General features: G+C 53.9%; 1 protein-coding gene across 1 annotated transcript; it reads right to left on the bottom strand.

The window, feature by feature from the left end:
* Window positions 1-371: 371 nt before the first annotated feature.
* TEX33 (testis expressed 33) lies at window positions 372-18547 on the bottom strand. Its single transcript, XM_053661989.1, has 7 exons — window positions 18487-18547; window positions 18329-18413; window positions 13072-13116; window positions 10010-10437; window positions 8097-8241; window positions 701-811; window positions 372-508 (listed from the first exon to the last, which is right to left on the bottom strand). Exons 3-7 carry the CDS (start codon window positions 13091-13093, stop codon window positions 417-419), a joined length of 798 nt encoding a protein of 265 aa, XP_053517964.1. The 5' UTR covers window positions 13094-13116; window positions 18329-18413; window positions 18487-18547; the 3' UTR covers window positions 372-416.
* Between the last annotated feature and the right edge of the window lie 1779 nt (window positions 18548-20326).

The following is a 20326-nucleotide window of genomic DNA, read 5'->3' as shown; positions in this document are numbered from 1 at the left end:
TCATGGGTGTCTGGAAATAACTGGGGTTCCACTAGGAAGGGCACACAGGTCAGATCCAGCAGTGTCTGCCATAGGACGCCTCCACAAAGGGCAGGAGAGAGAAGCCTGCAGGCTGGTCCCCAGACAGAGCTCCGCTGAGCTCCCCCATCCTGCCCTGGAATTATGGCGGAGGCAGGGGTGTGCGTGCGTGCGTGCGTGCGTGTGTGTGTGTCTCTAGGGGGACAGTTGGGTCCCTCGAGGCTTCTGTGCTCCCCCGGCCAGCCTCCCCAGCACTGCGCGCGTTGGCCCCCACCCCACCTCAGCACGAAGAGCCGCACCACGCCAGGGGAGAAGGGCTAGATCTGCGCCTTTTTTTTTATTGTTCACTGTACTGTTAGCACTCTCTCTGAGTCCAGGGCGCCGCTTCTGGGTCGGATTTAGTACTTCGAGGTCTTGCTCTTCTCTCCGTATTTCTCATCCAGTGCTTTCTGCAAGTTCATGTTCATCGCGTTTTTCTGGTGCCACCGTCCTGCAGAGAGCAGGGCAGACGCCAGCATTGATCACTCCGCGTGCCCCCAGGACCCGTGGTGGCCCAGGCCCACCGCCCACACCCAGGGCCCTCTCTGCTGCTCTGGTATCTCTCCAGACCTTGGGCCCAACACACACCCCAGCCGGGGAGGGGAGCGCCCCCCCCCCGCCCCCCCCCCCACCCCCCGCACACCCAGGTCGTCCGTCTTCCTGCCGTGCCAGTGCTCTGCGTCCCGCACCGACTTCTCCAGCACCTCCGGGGTGTAGGAGTCCTTCATGAGGCTCTTCACCGCCTCCGGGGCCCCTGTGGAAGGCCACGGAGAAAGCCCAGAAGCCCCAAGTCAGCGGAGGCCAGCCGCTCTGTGGCCGCAACGGGAGGTCCGTTTCCGCTGTGCAGGGCGGATTGTGGGCGAGTGGGGAGGGCGAGGCAGAGGATGCCAGGCCCTGGCTCCACCCTCTGTGGCCTGCGTGGCCTCAGAGAAGTCTCTCACCTCGCGGAGCTTTGGTCTCTTTACCTCTTCAAAGGAAGAACATGATCTTGCATGTGGCCATTACCACCTGTATTTTCACAAGATTCATTTCTACGTCTAAAGGTAGAACACCCGGGAGGAAATAAGTTACCACGATAAAGAGTCGGCAGAAACATCAGAGGGGCCAAATCCCAAAAGACAGCGAGATTCAAACGATCGGCTACAGAGTATAAAACAAGTATATTTAATGTTGGGAGTCATGAAGGAGAGTAAACACATAAACAAAGAAGAAGAAAGTGCCCAGAAAGAGCAGATTAGTAGAAGAAGCAAATGGACTAGCAGAAATGAAAGACAAAACAATTGAAAATTCGATGAATAATAAGAGGCCTGAGATTTCTTTGAAGTGATCTGGGGTGGGGTGGATGGCGGATGGGAGAAAAGATGAAACCAGGTTGGCCATGAATCTCTGTCCATTAAGCTATTCTCTCTCCCTTTCTCTAAGTTTAAAATTAGCATCATAATGTTTGAGAACAAAGTCAGTGCTCGGGTAGAACAGCAGATTAGATACAGCTGAGAAAAGAGGTTAAACCCGAACGAGTAGCTAAAGAAATTAACTGGAATTCAGCACACAGGGGGAAAAAGATGTGGAAAATGTGAAAAAGCTGTTAAATGAAGGTTAACCGTGAAGGCCTAACATACATCTAGTTGGCGTTCTGAAGGAGTGACCAGGGGAAATGGGGAGAGGCGATATTTGAAGATAATGGGTGGGATCTTCCCAAAATTGATGAAATATTTAAATCCTTAGATTCAAAAATCATATTGTAATTCTCCAACCAGCATAAGTAAAAATAATTCCTTACTAGGCATAGCCAACTATAATTTAAAACACCAGAGATGAAGACATTTTAAAAGGAGCCCTAGAGAAAAGGCAGATTACTTGCGAAGAATAACAATAAATCCGATCGCCATCGAAACCGGGAGGAGGCGAGTCAACACCCTTGAAGGGCTGGCAGAGGACAGTCGTCCACCTGGAACTGTTTACAGTGACTGCTGGCTAAGAATGAGGAGGAGACAGACTTCTGATGGGTCTAAAATCTACCAGCAACAGAATCTAACCAAAAATATCTAAACAACATATTGAAAAAAGAAAATAAAAATGATCCCAGAAGGAAGACCTGAGATACAAGAAGAAATGGTAGGAAAAAAAAAAGGAAACCTTGCATAAATCTAAATATACATCAGTTATAGTAAGAGTAGAATGTCAAGTGCATGGAGCAAAGTGGTGAGGGCAGTGACGGCCAACCATGTGCTCAGGACCTAGTTCTCAGAGTCCCACAGAACCTACTCAGTGAATCTTCTCAACAGCCGCCCCGCCCCCCATCTAACTGCTGAAGTCACTGACGCACAGAAAGGTTAAGTCACTGGGCTAAACTCACACAGCTGGTAAGCAAAAGATCTAGGACTCGAATTTGTTGGGAACCACTCTGCCTGGTTTCAGGAGTTGTAACTGCCCCCCATGGCTAAGTCTGAGTGAGCGACCTCCAGAATGCGAGCCGCTAAGGAGACAAAGCTTATCTCTGGCAGCAACGCTGCTTCTGCTTCATCCCCTGCCCCCAACACCTGGTCAGTTAGTCAAAGATGGGTAAGACCCCTCAGAGCTGGGGCAACCTAAGCCAGACACAATCACTTGGGGGGCCATCAAGGAAGGACTCAGGAGGCTGCAACAAAGAGGGCATGATGGACCCTCACCCCCCCCAGGCTATTCTGACATAGCCCGCGTCCCCATTTCCGTCTGGGAGAAGCGCTTCCTGGCTCTAATCCACTTAAGCCTGAAAACCTATGATGGGTAAGGCGGTGCAGCCCCTTGCCAGCTACAGCGGGATCCGGGATGATCGGGCATAAGAAAGAATTCCTAAAGTCCTGTGAAGCCTGCTTTGCTACGAGTGCTTTCATTCATATGTTAAAGGTCCGAGCAGAATATGAGTATGTCTCCCAAATTTTCTACAACCCCCTTATCTGACAGACACTGACTCAGATTAAGCCCTCAGATCTCTTTGAAATGTTGTCTGTTTTTTTATCTTTGCCACCTGACATTGATTGATGAGCTTTACCTGTATTCCTATGCGTTCCAAACCTAATAAAAGCCACTGATGAAGAGGTTCTTGGCCCTTCCCCTGTGAGAGATTGGCTACCTCTCCTCCCCAAGCAGATCATGTCTTGTTAGGTTACTTTCATCCATGGCAGACGGGGGGATTTGCTGGCAAAGTTGTCCCCACACAAACCCAGGCCCTGTGGCCCCAAAACCCATGGTTTTGACTATTTCATTTATGGAGAGTTAAAATTCTATAAAAGAATAACATGTGGGCTGAGATGGGAGTGTGGAGCATAAAGCTGAAGCCTCCTAATGTGTTTATATGAGTCGGGAAAACCCAAAAATCTCGATGAACTCTAGAACGTGTCACCTGTGCATGTAAAAATGTAACCACTGAAAGGAAAAGGAGAGTGAGGACAAAATTACATTGGGAAAAAAAGAAAACTCTCTTGAGCCCAAAATACGAAAGGAGAGGAAGGGGGAAAAGCAGCAGAGAAAAGGAAGCAGAAATAGAAAACAGAATAAGGTCATAGGAATGAATCCAAATATATGGGTGATTAGAATAAATATATGTGGACTAACTCACTAGTTTAGAAAAACAGATGATCGGGCTACAGAAATGTTTTCCGGTTATATATTAGTTAAAGCACACTTAGAATTCGAGGACACAGAAAGGATAAATACAGAAATGTAGCAAAAGATAGACAAGCAAATTCTAACCGAAAGCAATCTGGTCTCGTCGTATTTAAATTATCAGACAAAATAAACTATAAGGCAAAGGCCCTGTGAGAAATAAAAATGACTGCCATTCACCCAGGCGATGTAGTGATTTAAATCTGCTACATCAGGGTAACATCAAAACAGGTGAAGCAAAACAGGTGACAGCCACATGGTGAAATGGACACATCTGCCATCAGCAGGAAAGACTGAAAGGTACATCAATTTAGTAAATAATAGATCTAGCAAAGAATATTAACAAGGAGTTAGGAGATTTGTGGAGACATCATCAGCAAGCCTGCTCTATTAGACAAACAGAATCTTGAACCCAGGAGGTTATTTTCAAACATATTGATCATTTACAAAATGGACCAACTCCTGGGCTAGCGAGCCGTTCCGACAATTTCAAACAACCGAAGTCATTATGGGCCTGTGTTGCCTGAGACAATGCCATCAAGCTAGAAATCAACATTTTTGTAAAGCGATGTTTATACTGTGTTTGGCAGGCACGGCTTTACAATACAAGCCTACATAGCAGGATGTTAAGCTAGAAATTTGGACTGAAGCCTAGGCAAGATAGAGATCAGATATCCCAGTGAGCTGCGGCGCAGACCGCAATGGCTCCCAGAGAGAAGCCCAGGACAAGCCAACGTCCTCATCACGGACCCTCCGCCCCACCGCTCCTCCCCCAGCACCCCACAGCCCGACCTGCTCCCGTCCTGCAGGTCTTGACTCGGGGGTCACCCGCTCTGAGGGGCCTACCCTAGCCGGTCTATCTAACACAGGGGTTCGTACAGAGGGGTTGGCACTGCAAAGAAAAGCAAAGGGAGGGTTGACTGAAGTTGGGCGATGCAGCTGGAAGAAGGCAGGAGAGGCATCCTGGCCCCTGCGAAACCCCATCTGCGAGGCGGCCGGCGGCCCCATCCGCTCATTGAGCTGCACACACAGGTTTTATGGGCTCTTCTACTGTGTGGGTTTTCACAGGTAAAAAAAAAAAGACAGTGCACCTGTACTGGTTTCCGTGCAGAAATGCAAGTTTGGCTTAATGTTGGGAAACCAATGAATAGAATTTACCACATCAACAGATCAAAGAAAAAACATCATATGATCATCTACATAACTGTTGTATAAATAGTTGCTACAACCCCACACCTGTTCATAATTTTTTAAATGAATATGCAAACTAGAAACAAAGGGGACCCCTCCTTAATCTGATAAAAATTTCAAATGATTATATTGAGTGGAAAAGTGTCAGAATCGAGGATGAGATGAGGATGCCTGTGCCTCCCTGCTTATAGGCACCACTGCTCTGGACCCGTTTGCCAGGGCAGGGGGTCTGAAGGCAGGAGCAGCCTTAGTGGCTAATAATGTAAATGCTGGTCCAGGCTGCCAGAGTTCAAATCCCGACTCCGCCTGTTCCTGGCTATGTGGCTTCATCTTTCTATGCTTCATTTGTGTCTATCTTCTTTTTAAAAAAGGAATTATAGTACTTACTATATGAGGTTCTTGTGAGAATTAAAATGTTTTTAAAGTAAAGCTGTGCTTGGCACATGCTCCATGCTGCGCATAAATGTAGCCATTATACTATTAAAAAGAAGCCCCCCAAAATCTACAAATTATGGAATTAATAGGTGAGCTGAGTAAGGCTTCTGTATATAAGATTAGTGCACAAAAATTAATTTGTTCTGTGTGTATATAAGCAGGAAAGTTAGAAAATGTAACTTTAAGAAGGATACCATTTGCAATAAACAGCAAAAAAAAAAAGGTTTTTCTACATAAATCTAACCCAAAAAACTGTATAATCTTTATAGAAAATGTTACGGACGGCTATTGAAGGAAGAATAGAATCAATGGAGCTGAATACCATATTCATGGATTGGAAAATGCACTACCCTGAAACTGACGACTGCCCCAGATGGAGCTGTAGATTCGATGCTGGAGGGAGTTTTGCATGGAAACTGGCCGGTTGATTCTGGAGTTTGTATGAAAGAGTGAAGGACCTAGACTAGCCGGGCATTGGCTGCTGCTGGTGGTGCGGTGGGTTGGGGGGTGGGGGAGGGGGGTTTACCCAGCCAGGTAGCAGGCTACTTGTGACACCCTAGTAACTGAAAGTGTAACTTAGACTGGTGGGCGGAGCGGCCAGCCTGGAAACGGATCTGGGCTCCTGGGAAACGGGATGGATCCCAGTCGGACCCTGCAGGTGGCTGGGGGGGAAGAGGAGACTGCTCTGCCCCCGGCCTGAGACCATCGGTAATCCGCCTAAAGGAGGAGTTAAACAGGTTTCACACTCAAAGCAGACATCAACTCCAGGTGGATTAGAGGCTTAAATGTGAAAAGCAAAACTGAAGTTTCAGAAGACTGAGAAAAAGACCTCTATATGACTCAGCAGGTGGAGGGTTTCTTCAACCCCTCCTCCCGGAACTTCCTCCGTCTGGGCGCATTGGATTTCACCTTTCCAGTCATTTAAGTTAAAACCCTAACATCCACCTCAACTCCCCCCTCACACACCCCGAATGCATTCACTAGCCTATTCCGTCCACCTCACACAAACGCCCAGAACCCTGCTACTGCAGACCGCCTTCACCGTGACCTCCACCGGACCCAAGTTGCACCGTGGCGCCCTCCGGGTCACGCCTCACGCCAGCCCTGCTCCCCAGACCAAACCCCCACCTCCCGTCCCTCCTCACCACTCTCTCTGTCCCTGTCCCAGCTTCCCACATCTATTCTCCACTCGGCAATGGGAGCGATCCTTTAACCTAAGTCGGACAACGCCGTTCTCCTGCGTACAGACCCTCCCTGGCTGCCTGTCTTGCAAAGACAAAAACCTTCCCGGGCCTTTCCCACCTAGCGGGTTTCCTCCCCAGCTCCTCTTCCTCCTGCTCAGCCCCCTGAGCCTCACCCACCTGCAACAGCAAGCACAGAGGCTGACCTGGGGTGGGGTGGGGGTGGGGCACAATGACAGCCCTGTGCTAAAGGGGGCGTCCAGATTCACAGCACTTGCTCATTTCTGGAATACAAATCCCACTGCGGCCAGTGTGCCGGATAGCACTGTGACACCAGCCTATGAGGCCAGGAAAATTCAACCACTGCCTGGTGAGCTGGTGCAAGCTGGTTTCTCAGATTGGGTGATGGGTACCCCAATTTTTATGTTAATCGTTTACATTACGGAGACGTTCCTGTATGAGGCGGAATGTAAGAACTACCGATAACTGTTAAGAGATGAATGGGAGGCAGAACACAGGACAATCCGGGCTGTGTTCCCTCTCCCCTCCCCCAGCACCGCCCCCAGTCAGAGCTCAAAGAAAAACCGGGACAGTTCCAGTGGCTGTCTGGTTCCTTGGGTGACGGGGATCTGAGCCAGGGCAGGAGGTTTGCCAGGGCCCCGGGGAAGCTGGAGAGGGCCCGGGGCAAGGCCAGAGAAGGGGAGAGGTTCAGAAAAGCTTGCATTTTGCAATGACGCTGAATTGGGCCGTGGGGGCAGAGAGAAGCCCCTGTGTGCTGGCCTTGGACCCTGATCCAAACAACTCATTAGCCACTTGTGAACAGGGTCCCTAGGCAGGCAGGTGACCCGGAATGACTCAGGGTTCACAGGCAAAAAAAAAATCTTTGGATTTGAGCTTTGGGCCCACCTCCGACTGCAGAGAGGCCCGGGCAAACTCTTCCCATCAGTGAAATGGAGCTAACGGCCCGCACCCGTACCAGACTGGTCCAAGGCTGACCCACAGGACACTGGCAACGTCTCCAACCCACCCTTGTCCCCAGGCAGTGCTACCACCTGGCTCCAGGAAGGAAAAATCCCAGCCTACCAACTACTGAGCATCCACTGCGTCTCACAGGCCACAGGCCTGCAGACCACCCAGAGTGGCCTTGTCATCCTATTGTCCTCATTGTACCAAGAAGGTGACTAAGGCTCAGAGAGGTTAAGGATCCCACGTAGGGGAGGCCACACCCAGTGAGTGGCTGCGCCGAGCTTTGAACCAGGAACCTGAGGTCACCATGACCAAAGGTGCCCAGGCCAAGGGTACAGGGTTGGACACCAGAGGTGTTCCAGGAAGGGAGGAGATGACAGCCAACCAGGATGGGCAACCTGTGCAGCATGGACAGGATGGCCAGGGGACTGGACATTTATAGCACTCGGCCCACGGCCTGGCAAAGGGCAGGCCCCGGGGGGCCATGAAATGAGGGCCCCGGGGGATGCCTCCTGGGCTGTGACCCACAGAGGCCGGGAAGGGGTACACACCCCACGGGCCGCCCCTGCCCCTCGGGGACCATGGGTGCTCCCAGCCCGCACCCTTGCCCTCTGACCTGACCTTGAAACAAGTTTGACCGCATGTTATAGCCCAGATCGTAGTAGTCTGAGAAGATGGAGGCGATTTTCGCAGAGCTCTCGGCCTCGCTGGGCCACACGCTGGCCCTCTTCTGCCCCTCCCAGCCTTCGCCGAGGGCCTTTCGAGCCTGAGCCGGGAGGGGCAGGGGAGAGACAAGGGACAGAGAAGCACGGTCAAGCCCCCTCTGACCCCTCCAACTCTGCTGACCCTGCCCTCACCACCCCTACCTGACCTTCAGCCTGCAGCCTTCGACGGACCCCCAGGGCTGGGGAGCGGGCAGGGCCGAGGCCCCTCCATCCCCTCATCCCACCCCACCTCCCGTGGGTCCGCACATCAGAGAGGGTGGTGGTCATCAACCTCCTCCTGCCCTGAGCCCCTGCTGCATCCCTTGTGGGAGAGGTCTCTCTGTAAGGTGATATTTCTCCTGCCATTTTACAAAAGAGGGAAGCCGGTGCTCAGGGCAGGGACACAGCGTCTGCACAGCCGGGGACCCACAGAGCCCGGCCTGCCTCCCGGAGGCCTCACGCCAGTCAGCTCCAGGGGGCCACTGCACGGAAGCCGACTCCTTCCACGTGCCAGTGTGGAAACTGAGGCCCAGAGGACTGAGCCCAGGCCTGGGGACCAGGAGGCCTGGGTCTGAGTCCCGGTTCTGCCACAGACCAGCTGCTGGCCTTGGGCAAGTCTCTGCTCTTCTCTGGGCCTCTCAGAAAAGAGAAGGGTGACCTCCCAAAGGCTGAGGGGCCCGTGAGAGATAGTGACTGCACCCCAGACCAGGACGGGATGCGCCTGGGAAGGTGGGACATTGAGAGTTGTGACTTCCCCTGCCTTAAGATGACAAACGGGAGGAACCCGGCCCATGGCGTTTTGATTCTGGGCCTTCCCTTTGCTCAGTGTGACCCTGAGCGGGTCGTAGCCCCTCTGAGCCTTAGCTTTAACAACTGTTTAAAAAAATAAAGCAAATCGATTCTGGATCAAAGGTAGACATCTGTTCTTATCAGTGTGACATCCTGCGTTCGAGGACAACAAATAGATTGGGTTTTGGTTGTCCACAGCATGGACCTGGCACTCCTGTACTTCCAGAACAGCACATCACCTTGGGACCCAAAAAAAGGGGGGGACTTGGAACTCCTGCCCAGCCTGTGGCACAACGTCGCGGCTGTGAGTGCCGGGAGGGAGGCTCCGAGTGCCAGGGCAGGAAGAACCCTTCGTCGGTGGCCAGACGTGGCGGATGAATTTCATGTCAACTTTCAGTTGGTCGGGAATAACTCCCTAAAGTGGGGTGTGGGACGCGGGCAGGGACCGGCCTGGGTGAGTGACAGCGGCACAGATGCGGGTGGGATCTAGTCTGACTCGCTTTGCAGGTGTAGAGACTGAAGCCCAGATTGGGGGAGCAACTTATTCCAAGTCACCCAGCACGCGGGGCAGAGCCAGGACTCAAACCCGAGTCTGCTGAGTCCCACTCAATGCGGCCCATCTAGCCAATGCTGTCTCCTCCAGGGCTGTGTGAGCAGAAAGCATTGAATTCAAACACAGGGCTTGTAACTGCAAAGTCATTGAGAGCTAGGGCTCCAGGACCGGCTGGCCCAGTGTGGGCCCTCATCCTGCACAACGGGGTAGATAGAACGAGCTTAATGCTTCCGAAGCCTTGGGCTCCTTGTCCTTAAGGTGGGTACGATAGCACCTTTCTCACTGGGCCCCGGAAATGAGCTGCTGTACGTGAAGCGTTTCAACAGCACACGGTGCCTGGCACGTAGCGAGTGCTCAGTAAACACTGCCGTGTGGCGATGTGGCTCCGGGGACTCTGATCTCCACAGTGGGCTCCTCGGGCTCCTCACCACCAGTCTCCCTGCACCCCCCTCCTGCCGCCCTTGGCCTCCTGTGCCCTGTGCCAGCACCTGCTCCTCGGAGACCAGCTGGTCCACCATGTCGCTCCCAAACTTGTGGCGAATGTTGTCAGGAATGACACTGCCCCTCTCGCTCTGGGCCCCCGAGTCGGGGCCTTGCTTCAGCCCCTGGCACGGCTGAGGCCCCTCGTGGGGGGCGGCCCTGCTCTCCCTCGGGAAGGGTCTGCAGTCCCCGTTCTTCAGTGACCCAGGCCGGGAGGCCACCCCAGAGGGGCTCCTGCTGACAGCTGAGGGGGTTGGAGGCCAGCACCCCTCCTGGCAGGCCTGTCCCCGGGGGCTGCCCGGCGGGTGCAGAGGTGGCTGCGGGGAGGCCGGGGCCTGGCACTCGAACTGGGACGTATCCAAGGGGCTGTGGGCAGTTCTCCTGGGGTCCGTGTCCTGCTGGTTGCTCAGATGGGCCCTGGTCAGAGTGGTCATACCTGAACAGGGGGAGAGAGAGGGCGGGAGAGAAGGGGACAGGCAGACAGATGCAGAGAGTGGGGGGCAGGAAGAGAGCGGCGAGGGGGAGGAGGGGGACAGGCAGACACAGAGTCCCAGGGACCCAGAGCAGAAAAAGGGACGGGGACAAAGAGAAGTCCCGGGAGCCAGAAACGTGGGTGAGAAATTTGGAAAGAGACAAAGAGAGAAGGCAGTTCAGCGGCCAAGCCTCCCGCGGAACAGGGTCGTTCCACAAGGTCGTTGACCATAGGGAAGCTTGCAGCGCTTCCAGGTCCCTCGGCTGGGAGGGACCAGCGCTGGGTCTGGGCCTGCCTCTGCTCCCCATTCTGAGCTGCTCCCCAAGCCTCCCTTGCCTCCTCTATTCCCGGGGCTAAGCGGGGGGGTGCCATCCTAGCCTCGTCCCCTGCTCTCACCCCGCACCTCCACCCCCCACCCACATTCCTGCCCCTGACTCCCAGTCCGGGGGTTCTCCTACTCCCATCCTGTGAGATCTCCTCTTCATCCTCTTCTGCCACCCCCACCATGACCCGGGGCATCGCACCTCCCAGCATTTGCCCAGGCTGATTCTGCCGCCTAGAGACCACCTCCTCCTTTTCCCTAAATCAAAATTCTACCATTCCTTTCAATGCAGTCTCAGCAGGAAGTTCTCCCGATCCCCACCCCCAAGCTTCAGGGCCTCTCCTCCCCTCCACCTCACAACCTGCTCCACGAACCCCACACAACCCTGGGGCTTCCCTTTCTCCACCACCGGGACCTACAAACCGTCTAGTTTCCCTGCCTCGATGCAGGGCAGGGCCATTAAGGTAGGGTCCCCAGCTGAGTCAGTCCTGGTTCTGCCCCAACAAGCAGGCAACTCAGCAACAGGGCCTGCAGGGAAAACTAGGGCTGCCAGGAGGGGAACAGATACCCTTCTCGAAAGGAGTGGAGCCCTGGCTGGTGTGGCTCAGTGGACTGAGTGCCAGCCTGCGGACCAAGTGGTCACCGGGTCAATTCCCAGTCAGGGCACGTGCCTGGGCAGGTGCTGTGCCAGGCACTGGGGACACACAGTGAGTGAGCTCAGTGGGAATTGAGCCCCTCAGTGGGCCAGCTCCTGTCCTCTGGGAGTTCAGTGTCTGTTCAATAAGTGAGTGAAGGCCTGCCGCTGGCCTTCCAGGAACCTCACCAACCCCATCTTCCTTCCACTGTGTTCTTCCCCTGCTGTACAATGGACAGAATAAGCCTGACTTCACTTGCTATTGTGAGATTCACTTGATGCGTCCTCAGAGTTTTCCAAGTTTGGCCAATCATCAGAATTCCCAGGGTGCTCAGTGAGAACACAGATTCCCAGGCCTCCCCCAGAGCTGCTACATCAGGGTCCCTGTGGGAGAGGCGGGGAACCTGGGTGTCTAACAAGACCCCTGGGCCATTCAGGTTTTGGGGAAAAGCTTCTAGCAGGAGTCCCACCACCCACCCCCACTGGCCTGTCTCCCACACCTCAGCTGCCAAACCCAGCTGCCATGCGCTCCCCCGTGGGGACCGCAATGAAACCCTCTCCTTGTCCTCAGGACAGAGCCTCCACCGCCTCCCTGGGGACCTGGCCCGGCTGCCTGGCCTCTTTCCCACTTTGCTGTATTGAATTTCATTCAAACTCCAGCGCCTCTCACCTCTGTCAGACCTTCCCCCACACTGCTCCGGGGCTTAGAACACTCTGTCCCTCCCGGCGACACGGCTTGGCTGCTCTGACCTACCGTACCTCCCCCGCACTGAGACCAGGCCTCCTGCCCTCCCCACCCCCCCATGTCACCCCACCGCCTGCCCATCCGTCTGTCTGTCTGGTCAGTACTGTGTGAAAAAAACGGGGTTCTATGGAAAGGAATGTCACAGGGGGAGCTGATCACAGATTCCTAACTGGGCGGGTCCTGGTGGGTAATCACCAGGCAGGCACCTAACCTCACTACTGACCGCTCATCTCAGCCTCAGGCAAGCCCTGCCACTGTTTCTGTACCTAGATTAGCACACTGGTCAGTGGCCTCTTTTCAGACCCCTCCTTCTGAGGGTGGACCCCCATCAGACGCTGCTCCTCAGACGCATCCACCCTCCAGAGAGCGAGGCATCCTTACTGTCCTGTACTCCAGTCCGGCCCCGCCTCCGCCCACCACCCTGTAGCCTCCCTTCCGCTCCCTTCTTAATCTCAAATGCTTAAAAGAAAGAGCAGAACTAGTTTTCTCCGGAGCATTTGCGATCTTGGTCTCAGGCCTTCGTTGTTAGTTTGGCTCAGATAAACCTTCACAGCAATTCCCTGCAGGTTTGGAGCAGACTTGTGTCAACGTGATGCCCCCAGGGGGCTGCTGTCCCCCCTCTGAGCCCTGAGGAGGGGACCACTGTGACAGGGTCACGATCCCCAGGCCTGGCAGCTGGGAGGGACTCAGCGGTACTCCTCTCCCTTCCTTTTCCTTCCTCCTTCAAACAGAGCACCAGGGGGGGGGGAGTCAGGGTCTCTCAGAGGGTCTGGAAGTCAGAGCAAGACTGAGGGGGAGGGGAGAGGTTGTTCCCGATGCCCCCCAGGGAGTCCCCTCCCGAAGCCCTGGGCATGCACCTAGTGTCCCCATCAGTGTGTCCCTGGTCGGCCATCCTACCTGCTCGGCGGCCCAGCTCCATGCACTCTCGTTCCAAGCTTAGCCCTGTCAGCAAAGAAACAGACTGTCATTTCAGGTATCACAGCGGCTTTGTGAATGGGGACAAGCTGGAATCCCAACCAGGAGGACTGGGGCCATCTGCCCAGCCCCCAACCGAGGTCCCTCTGCACTTTTCCCCCCAATGCTCTCCGGCCCTCAAGGAGCCCCTTGCTCCATCCTCCAGTCAGCCCTGGCACTGGGCCTGCCTCCCGCAGCCCGCAGGCTCTGCCCTTTCTGGAAAGCCCTGGTTGCTCCCACCCGCCAGTGAGGGAGGGCCTCAAAGGCCTTTGAGGTTGCGGGTTCAATTCCTGGTCAGGGCACATAACTAGGTTGTGGGGGTCAATCCTCGATCAGGGCACGTTTGGGAGTCAACCAATTGATGTTTCTCTCTCACCTCTCTCTCTCTCCCCCTCCTTCCCCTTTCCTCTCCCTCTGAAATCAATAAATGTGTCCTGAGGCCCAGAGAAGGAGAGTGACTTGTCTTAGGTCACCCAGCAAGTTGTTCTGCTGGTGAGCTTGAAGCAGTTGAAGAACTGAATTAATCTTATTACCTTGAAAAATCATCAAGCAAAGCAACTTCTTAAATGTTAATTAATTGTTTGATGGTTGTGTCCCTTCTGCTATGACCACCAACGCTGCCTACGCCCCTGGCGTTCATACACTGGGCAAGATGTCCCCCTCGAAAGTGGACCGGACCTAGGGACTTGCTTCAGATCAAAAGAACGTGACAAAAGCGAGAGGATGTCACTGCCCAGTTAGATCGGTGACTGTTCACACTGTCTCTCGGGCTCTTCTTAGCTGGCGGCTCGCCCTGAGGGAAGCAGCTGGTGCGTTTTGAGCTGGCTTGTCCGAGGCTCCCGTGGTAAGGAACAGAGCGGGCCTCCGGCGGGGAGGTGCTCCTGCTGGAGGCCCTTCGTCCAACAGGGGGCGGTAAGTAACTCCGCGCACCCTGCCGCCTGAACGAGCCTTCCCCAGCTGAGCTGCAACAGGGCGGCACAGCCCAGCCTGCACGTCAACTATAGCCCCATGGCAAGCCCTGGGCCAGAGGACACAGCCGAGCCATATCCCGCGTCCTGACCCTTAGAAACTGAGATAATGAACTTGTCCTTTTTTTTTTTTCTTTTGAACTTGTCCTTTTTATATGCATGCAGTTTCATTCAGCCAAGAGCTTTGTGGTAATGTGTTATGCAACAATAGCTAACTAATATATATTTTGGTGCCAAGGATGGGGTGCTGCTGCAACAAAAACCTAAAAATGTGGGTGTGGCTTTGGAACCAAGAGGTGGGTGGAGCCCAGAAGGATTTTGAGGAACAGGACAGAAAGAGCCTAAATTGCCTTAAAAAGACTATGAGTAGAGACTTCCGCCAAGATGGAGGCATAGGTGGAGACGCCGTGCTTCCTCACACAACCAACTTTAGAGACAACTAAATATTAGCAACAGAAAACACTGCCAGAACACAGAAAATTGAACTTTTCGGAAGTCCGTTAACAACAAATTCTTCAGCCTGACCGGTAAGGGGCGAAACCAGCAGCTGGCGGAGTGGGGTTGCACAGGAGGACTTGGTCAGACGGACTCAGGCGCGTAGAACCCAGGCGCAGGGTTGGACCTAGTGAGAGACCCAGCGACCACGGGGAAACAGCGAGGGAGCAGGGCTGCGGGCTGACTGTGGTCGCACATTTGTGTGCAGATGGACAAGCGAGGGAGTGGGCAATTGGACCGGGACCCAGCAGGCTCCAGCGGCGAGCCGCAGTGGAGGGCGCCACCATTTCCCCGCTCTGACCCCGCCTCCACATACAGGGTCATAACCCAGCGACTCTGAGTGGCCCGGCCCAGGGGAACCACCTAAGGCTCTGCTCCTCACCCAGCGGCGTGAAACAGCAGAGGAGGTCGCCATTTTCCTGCTCTGACCACGCCCCCACATATAGCGTCACAACCAAGCGACCTGAGAGTCCAAGGCTCCGGTCCTCATACTTAACGGGCCCAAACAGACCAAAAATGGCTCAAGAAGATCTCAAAGCCCCAGAGCCTATAAATCTAAGTGACCAAGAAATAGCAAAACTCTCAGACGCACAGTTTAAAACACTGGTGATCAGGATCCTCACAGAACTGGTTGACTATAGTCACAAATTAGAGGAACATATGAAGGCGAAACTAATTGAAATGAATGGAACTGCACAGGAAACCAATAGCGATGAAAAGGAAACTGGGACTCAAATCAATGGAGTGGACCAGAAGAAAGCAAATAATGGCCAAACAGAAAAGAGTGAAGAAGCAAGAATTCAAAAAAATGAGGAGAGTCTTAGGAACCTCCAGGACATCTTTAAACGCTCCAACATCCGAATTATAGGGGTACCAGAAGGGGGAAAGGAACAGCCACCAGTGGAAAACTTATTTGAACAAATAATAAAGGAGAATTTCCCCAATTTGGCAAAGGAAATAGACTTCCAGGAAATCCAGGAAGCTCAGAGAGTCCCAAAGAAGTTGGACCCAAGAAGAAACACCAAGGCACATCATCATTACATTGGTGAAGGAGAGAATCCTAGAAGCAGCAAGAGATAAGGGGACAGCACTACAAGGAGTCTAGATTATTTCTCAGGCACTCTTGAGAAGGGCTGAAAGAGGTATTCCAAGTCATGAAACGATAGATTTTAGAAAATCATTAGAATGGAAGGACAGATAAAGTGCTTCTCAGATAAGATCAAATTCAAGGAGTTCATCATCACCAAGCCCTTATTATATGAAATGTTAAAGGGATTTACCTAAGAAAAAGAAGTTAAAAAAACATAAACAGTGAAAGGACAGCAAACTCACAGTTATTAACAACCACACCTAAAACAAAAGCAAACTAAAAGGACAGCTAGATCAGGAGTGGAAACATAGAAATGGAGATCTCAAGGAGGGTTAGCAACAGGGGAGTGGGAGGAGGAGAAGGGGGGAGAAGGTACAGAAAATAAGTAGCGTAGACAGTAGATAGAAAATAGATGGGGGGGGCAAGAATAGCATGGGAAATATAGAATCTGAAGGACTTGAGACACATGGTCATAAACTAAAGGGGGGGTAATAGTGGGCACGGGGGGGTAGGGTGGAGGGGAATGAAGGGGGGGAATAGAACAACTGTAATGGCATAATCAATAAAAAAATAAATTAAAAAATTAAAATAAACTGATTCTTAACAAAAAATAAAATACAAAATTTAAAAATTTTTTTAAAAAAGACTATGAGTAGAAATCTGGGCTTGGAGGCTGTTGCTGCTGATGGTACAAAAGAAAGTGAAGGACACGTTATTAGAACCTGAAGTGTCCTTGTTGTACAGAGACAGAAACTGGGTGATGCTCGTCAGCAGTCACGTGGGAAGCAGAGACGGGGCGATGACCTGGGGGACCCAGCCCGGGGGATTCCCAGACAGAGCCCTGCAGACGCCTCCTGGTTTCCTCCTGCTGCCCGCAGTGAAACACGCGAGGGGCAAAGCAGCGGGTGGAAGGGCTGTTACGGAAAAAGGAGGGAAGACTTAGTAGTCTGGGAACTCTCATCCTCTCCGGGTGCCAGAGGACACTAAAATTGAGAAAAGGCTTCAGAGCGCTGCCAGGAACACGGTGTGATCGTGCACCTTTCGTTAAAACTTCGGAAAGATGAAAGATGCAGAGTGTTGCTCAGAGACACAAAGGGCCCTTCCAAGAGACGAAAAGCTCAGACTTCTCTCAGAAGACGCACAGGGCCCCTAGGAAGCCCGTGGGTGCTGCCTCTCGGCAGGGGTGGCCGCGGGAGGACTGTGTCGGGCGCGGGGGTCACAGTCTCTGGGAAAACCATGTCAGTGACAGTACTGCCAGCTTGGAGTGTAAGGGACGGAGATCGTGCAACGTGCAGACCGGCGGACCTCCCAATCCTTCTGACGGAAAATAGTCTTCGGAAAAGGGTAACTTAGACCAAGAAAATGTCCAGTAGGCACTGCCGAGAGCCACAGAAAATTATTTCTACCCCTCGAAGCCTGTCGAGGAAAGTCCAGCATTCGCCTGGCTGGGTTTCAGAAACTCTATGGGTCAGTGACTCCGTGTTTCCGTTTTCCTCATTTGCATGTGAAGGTCTGCCGCTCTCACCCTGCGCCTGCCACACCATGGTGCGCGGGCAGGTGACTTCAGGGCAGGTAGCCTGGCTTCATGGCTCTACTGATGGAGGGCTGACCAGTGTAGCTCAGTATGTTGGGCATCAATCATCTTGCAAAGTGAAAGGTTGCCGGTTCGAATCCTGGTCAGGGCACATGCCTGGGTTGCAGGCCAGTTCCTGGTAGGAGCGTGCACGCAAGAGGCAACCAATCACTGTTTCTCTCCCTCTCTTTCTTCTTCCCTTCCCCATTCTCTAAGAATAAAGAAATACAATCTTTAAAAAAGAGAAAAGAAATGGCACTCACGAGCCTTATCCACACCTGGACCCGATGCATAGGACCAGATTCTAGGTTTTAGGGGGCTGCTGCTGTGGGATCAGATGTGGGGAGATTTGGGGAGGGCACGGTGTACTTTGCGTGTCATGGGGGGGAGAGGGGGACAGTTGACCTGGCTCAAGTGTCCCCTCCTCCTCGTATTCATCCACTTGGACCGAACTTATTGGCTCACTGCCGACAGATGGGTCCCACAGGAGTGGTGGGACGCCGCCTCCCAGATGAGACCCCCAAGGACGGGCCCGTCTCCTTGGCGCCCTCTGGCTCATCGGGACTCAGCCACGTGGATGACGACAGCAGCTCACCCGCTCTGAGCTGCCCTCCAGAGGGGCCGGCGGCGCAGGGAACTGAGGGTGGCCTCCGCCACCCGCCTGTGCGGGGCTGGGCCCAGCATTCCGGCCACATGAGGGGTCCCTAGTGGAGCCCTGAGATGAGCCTGAACCCCCCAACTGCTAACAGCTTAATCACAGGCTGTGAGAGAACCTAAGACGAGAACCCCCAGAGACACGGTGACACGGTATTGGCGTCTAAAGCCACCAAGTGTTGGCATGACCTGTTCAGCCCGGCAGACCAGCGTGTCCTCGCAAGGACTCAGAGCAGTGTTCAGAGAGCGGTAACTCACCTTCCTTCCCAGGCGGAGAAACAGGGTCTCACCCAGGCAGTGAGCTTTCTGCTCCCGTTCCCTCCCCCAACCCCAGCCACCCTGAAGGGCCCACAGCAGCTTCCCATCCGCCCTAATGGCACCCCCGGTCCACAGATGTGCGGGCCCACTGCAGTTTCTGACCTGGAGGTAAGGCCCCCAGAGACGCCAGTGAAGAAGGGAGGACAGGGTCCGGGTGAGGCTGGGCACTCTTCACTCACAAGCAATTCTGAATGGGGAGAAGGAAGCTGAAACGTGCGTCACAGCGGGCCCCCTGACCACCCCGCCGGGGTCTGCCTGACCTCTGCACTCCTTTTCATAACATCGGAAGCCACGCGAAGCTCTCTGGTGTGTGCCGAAGCCGGGGAGTGCAGATCTGCACAACTGCTGGCCAAGACCAATGGGTGGTTGCTAGGGAGCCGCCCTCCCCTGCCATTCATTGGAGTCTCCACGGCGATCACTATACACAAGGCTCTGTTACCTCAGAGGGCTGATAGGCCAGCCCCAGGGCACAGAGGCCACGAAAGCCAGTACCAAGGGGGGGAAACAGCCCGAGCTCCCACCGTGTGCCAGGCTGTGTCCCAGGCACAGAGGGCTCAGACGCCATCATGTGGGAAGGAAGTTGTTGGTATTACAAAGGCTTAAGCGGAGAGGGTGATTAGTTCTGTGTAGGGAAAAGAAGACGGTCATTTGAGCCAGATTTTGAAGGATGCGTAATAGTTTAGAAGGGACTCAAATATTAAAAGCGTGGATGTATTTATGAGCACCAGGGTAGGTTAAGGGGGGCGGGGGGAGGAGAGGGAAAGATGGACCTGAGCTGAGCTGGACGTGAAGGGACCAGGACGCAGGAGTAAAAGGAGGACAGGTGGGACAGCGAGGGGCTGCCCTCCTCCTCTTGTAACATGAGGGCACAGAAGTGATACAGGGGTAAGTGACCTCCGCAGCGGTGCCAGCAGCTCGGCCTGGCTGCTGCTCAGCAGGAGGAAGGGGGTACAGGGAATACATCCTGCATGCCCCGCTGTTCAGGGTCTCCCCAGGGTGAGAGCACCGTGGTTAGACTTGGGACTCCCAGAGCCTGGGGCCTGCCACTTATTAGAAGGGCGACTTTGTCCTTTAGCTGAACTTTCCTCACATGGGAACCCATGTGACCCACACCCCCCACACCCCCCGTCCCCGAGGCTAAGAGTGAGAAAGTAGTTTTTGGGAAATGCCTAGCGTGTTGCCTGGCACAGAGGGACGCCGCTGTTGACTGCGCTGACCCCATGAGTGACCGGTCAGCAAGTCCTTGGAAGCACGCCAGACTCGGCGGGCCGCTCAGCCACGTCCTCCTCATCTTCCCTGACCCCGGTCCAAGCCGCCACCGCCTCTGGCCTGGACTGACACACTCGCCTCCTCACTGGTTTTCCGTCTTTGCCGCTGTCCCCTGTATGAATCACCGTAGGTGCGAGACAGTGCCGGCAGACCTCAGAGACACCATGGGCGTGCTCCAGCACCACAAAGGGCCCCGACAGAGCAAGTCTCACAAATTCCCTGCACTCCCGGTGCACACAAAAGCTGTGTTTGCACTACAGTCTATTAAGTGCTCAACGGCCTTGTGTCTAAAAACAACGTACACCCTTTCATTGAAAATACTTTAATGCTGAAAAATGCTGTCGGCTGAGCCTTTAGCCAGTTGCCTGTTTGCTGGTGGAGGCCCCACCCCGATGTGGACAGCTGCTGCCCGACCAGGGTACTGGCCACTGAAGGTTGGGGTGGCTGTGGCAAGTTTTTTTTCTTTTTGTGGCGATTTCTTCATATAAGACAGAGATGAGGTCTGCTGTATCAATCTCTCTGTAGCACGTGATGCTGTTTGAGTGTTTCACCCACAATGTGAGCAGCAGGGAACCCCCAGAAGGTGGGGGGCCTAGAATCATCTAGCCCCAGAGGAGGGTTTAGAGATCCCATTTCTGGACAACACAACCCAGGCCCGTGGGGCCAGTGTGCCGAGTGGCTTTTTCCTACTGTGGCCACCCAGCTCACACTGCCAGGCTCTGGCTCTGAGACTTCATCCCAGCAACTGAAGCTGCTTCTCCGGCCCCTCCCCCTGCAGCTCCGAGGGTCTTCTTCTGAGCCTGGAAGGTCTCCTGGAGTGGAGACATCCTT

This window comes from Artibeus jamaicensis, unplaced genomic scaffold (assembly GCF_021234435.1).
Source record: "Artibeus jamaicensis isolate MK-2021 breed Jamaican fruit bat unplaced genomic scaffold, CSHL_Jam_final contig_233, whole genome shotgun sequence".
NCBI classification, from domain to species: Eukaryota; Metazoa; Chordata; class Mammalia; order Chiroptera; family Phyllostomidae; genus Artibeus; species Artibeus jamaicensis.
Note: the sequence above shows the minus strand (reverse complement) of the source record. Positions and strands in the feature narration are given on the sequence as shown.

Bases quoted from the DNA above. Each gene is read 5' to 3' on its own strand.
- TEX33 (XM_053661989.1), bottom strand. From the start codon at position 13,093: ATGGAGCTGGGCCGCCGAGCAG. The intron at 812-8,096 runs GTCAGGTCAGAG...GGCCTTCCACAG, and splicing joins GCGGTCAAACTTGTTTCAAG to GGGCCCCGGAGGCGGTGAAG. The intron at 509-700 runs GTGTGCGGGGGG...TGCTCTCTGCAG, and splicing joins CAGGAAGACGGACGACCTGG to GACGGTGGCACCAGAAAAAC.